This window comes from Fulmarus glacialis, unplaced genomic scaffold (genome assembly GCF_000690835.1).
Source record: "Fulmarus glacialis isolate BGI_N327 unplaced genomic scaffold, ASM69083v1 scaffold48745, whole genome shotgun sequence".
Taxonomy (NCBI): Eukaryota; Metazoa; Chordata; class Aves; order Procellariiformes; family Procellariidae; genus Fulmarus; species Fulmarus glacialis.
The window spans coordinates 1,810-3,982 of NW_009212020.1; the positions used below are offsets into that span (position 1 = coordinate 1,810).

General features: G+C 48.9%; 1 protein-coding gene across 1 annotated transcript in view; it reads left to right on the forward strand.

Annotated features, from left to right (window-relative positions):
• The first annotated feature begins 608 nt into the window (after positions 1-608).
• Positions 609-2,173, forward strand: part of EME2 (essential meiotic structure-specific endonuclease subunit 2) — a 6,304-nt gene continuing 4,739 nt past the window's right edge. Inside the window, exons 1-3 of the mRNA XM_009577728.1 lie at positions 609-666; positions 793-929; positions 1,897-1,989. Of these exons, the coding sequence (XP_009576023.1) occupies positions 609-666; positions 793-929; positions 1,897-1,989 (288 nt within the window). The remainder of the gene's footprint in view (positions 667-792; positions 930-1,896; positions 1,990-2,173) is intronic.

The following is a 2,173-nucleotide window of genomic DNA, read 5'->3' on the forward strand; positions in this document are numbered from 1 at the left end:
CACGTTGTTAACCTTCCCCTTGCATTTTTAGAAACAGCTGTGCTATTTTGTTGAAACATCTCAAATAAATTCAGTCTAGAGCGGGTATCTGTCAAAGAAAACCGTCCAAACACATGGTTTAACGAGGTTACAGACAGCTGTAAGGAGGGTGCCTAATGGATGGTGTCGGCTCACGCTAGCTACGATTGACAGTACTTGCAGAGCCAGTAATTAAGAGCACGTTCTCTGTGGCTCCCTGGTGACATCCACGTGTGTGTCCAGCCTGGCTGCTGGAGTAGCAGCGTGCACAGGAGTGACGGAACGGGGCTGAAGTGAGCATTGAGGGAGGCGTGTCAGGGCTGTGCACGCGTGGTGAAACCCGGCTTCCTAGCTACTAATTGTTCAGCCTGTTGGCTAATTTCAGTCTTCTTTCACAGAGAGAGATATTTCAAAAATAATTATGTTTCTAAAAATTTAATAAAATTTGTTCTTGGGGGAACAGAAGAGCCAGCTTTGAAAGTAACCGAGAATGTGCGAGCTGATTTTTAGAGTCATTGTGGCAAATTGCCTGCCACTGCCCAGGTACTTGGCTGGGGTGAAGAAGGACAATCGTATAGGTGCCTGCAGAGATGGTCAATGATGAACTCAGTAACTCAGTTAGCAATCCAGCCAGCAAGCGCATGCGCGGTAGGAAGCCAGACTTCCCATGCTTGCAGAATTCCTCGTTTTCCACCTGCGTTTTTGTTGTTGTTGATTAACGCTGATGAAATACCTCTTTTTCTCACGTCAGGATTGTTCTGTCCTCCTCCACAGGTCTCCTCAAAGATCCTGGCTCAGATGCTTGGATGACGGTTTTAAGTTCCTTGGACTGTAAATATTCTTTTGAGCCTCAGGCAATTCCCTGCAGCATAACCTGGAGGAGAAACGTGCCAAGCACTCTGTCCACTCCAGTGAGTCCTTCTCATCTTCTCTGTACACGTAAGCTGGCAACTGATGTGCTGTGAGGAGAAAGCTTTGACTTGCCTCTCTAGGTCGGGCATTGGAGTCATCAGCCTCAGAAATGCTGATTACTGGTGACCAGTTAGCTTGGGGAACGGAGCTGGGTGTGATTCTCACGCAGATTATTCCAAAGCCGATGTCTTTTAAACATCTACATCTCCTTGTTTTAGGCAGGCACGCATCTAGGCTGAGCCCGGGGAACCTGTAGTGAGCAAGAATGAGACCGCTGCAAGTCATTGATACAGAGGTTTTGCTTGGGTACTCAGCAGCATTTCCAGCCCATGGCATGCTGCCGTGGGCAACAGCTGCACATCGGGAAGAGGCTGGGCAAATTTGCTGCAGGGCCCCTCGTTTGGAAAGCCCAGTGATTGCTTCTTGAACCCCGCTCACTGGGAACCTGAAAGGGCAGGTACCTTCTGGTACGGTTCCTCTTTCAGTTTGGTTTCGGAAGGTTCTGTGTCAAACGGTATCTGCGTGGCAGTGGAGGCCGAGGTAGGCTGTTCTCGTGCTCTCCCCCCCTACAGGAATTTCAGGCGGAGGCAGAACTCTATTTTTGCTGGATAAAACATTGCAGATACTGTGGTCGTATAATAGACTACAGATAATGTAGGTGCAGATAACATGGTTATCTAACAGTGTGTGCAGTGCAGACAAAGCCATTTTGCGTCCTTTCGTCTTAGCAATTTCTGCAGTCGTCACTGCCTTCCTCGCCAGGCTGTTTTCATACCTTCAGTGCTCTGCTTGTTCGGGGAGGGTTTTTACCTTTCAGTTCAGCCACGGTCTTTCACCAGCGTAGTACTGACGTAGCCTTGCGAGTGTTGGTGCCTTTTACAGTGTGGGCTCTGCACAGGTGGAGACTTGCTGTCTGCTTTCATGCTGGACCCCTACTTGTGCTGGAAATGATTTCATCTTCTTTAGGATGTCCCTGCGGTGAAGACTGAAGAGGAGAAAGAGGTGTTGGTGTTGGTAGAGCCGGAAGATTTTCTTAAGCGCCTCTTTTCCCTAACCCAGGTGATACAGATCTCTGAGCCAGACCTACACAAAGTGCTCTATAGCAGAGTCACTTTGCCAGGTGAAGTCAGAAGGGGAGGGAGGGTTCATTCAAAACTGCCCTTGCTTCTCCCTGAAACAAAGCTGTGTTACAGAGGGCGGTGATTTGAAAGGAGAGACCTTGTGGGAGAAGCCCTGTCTGAGT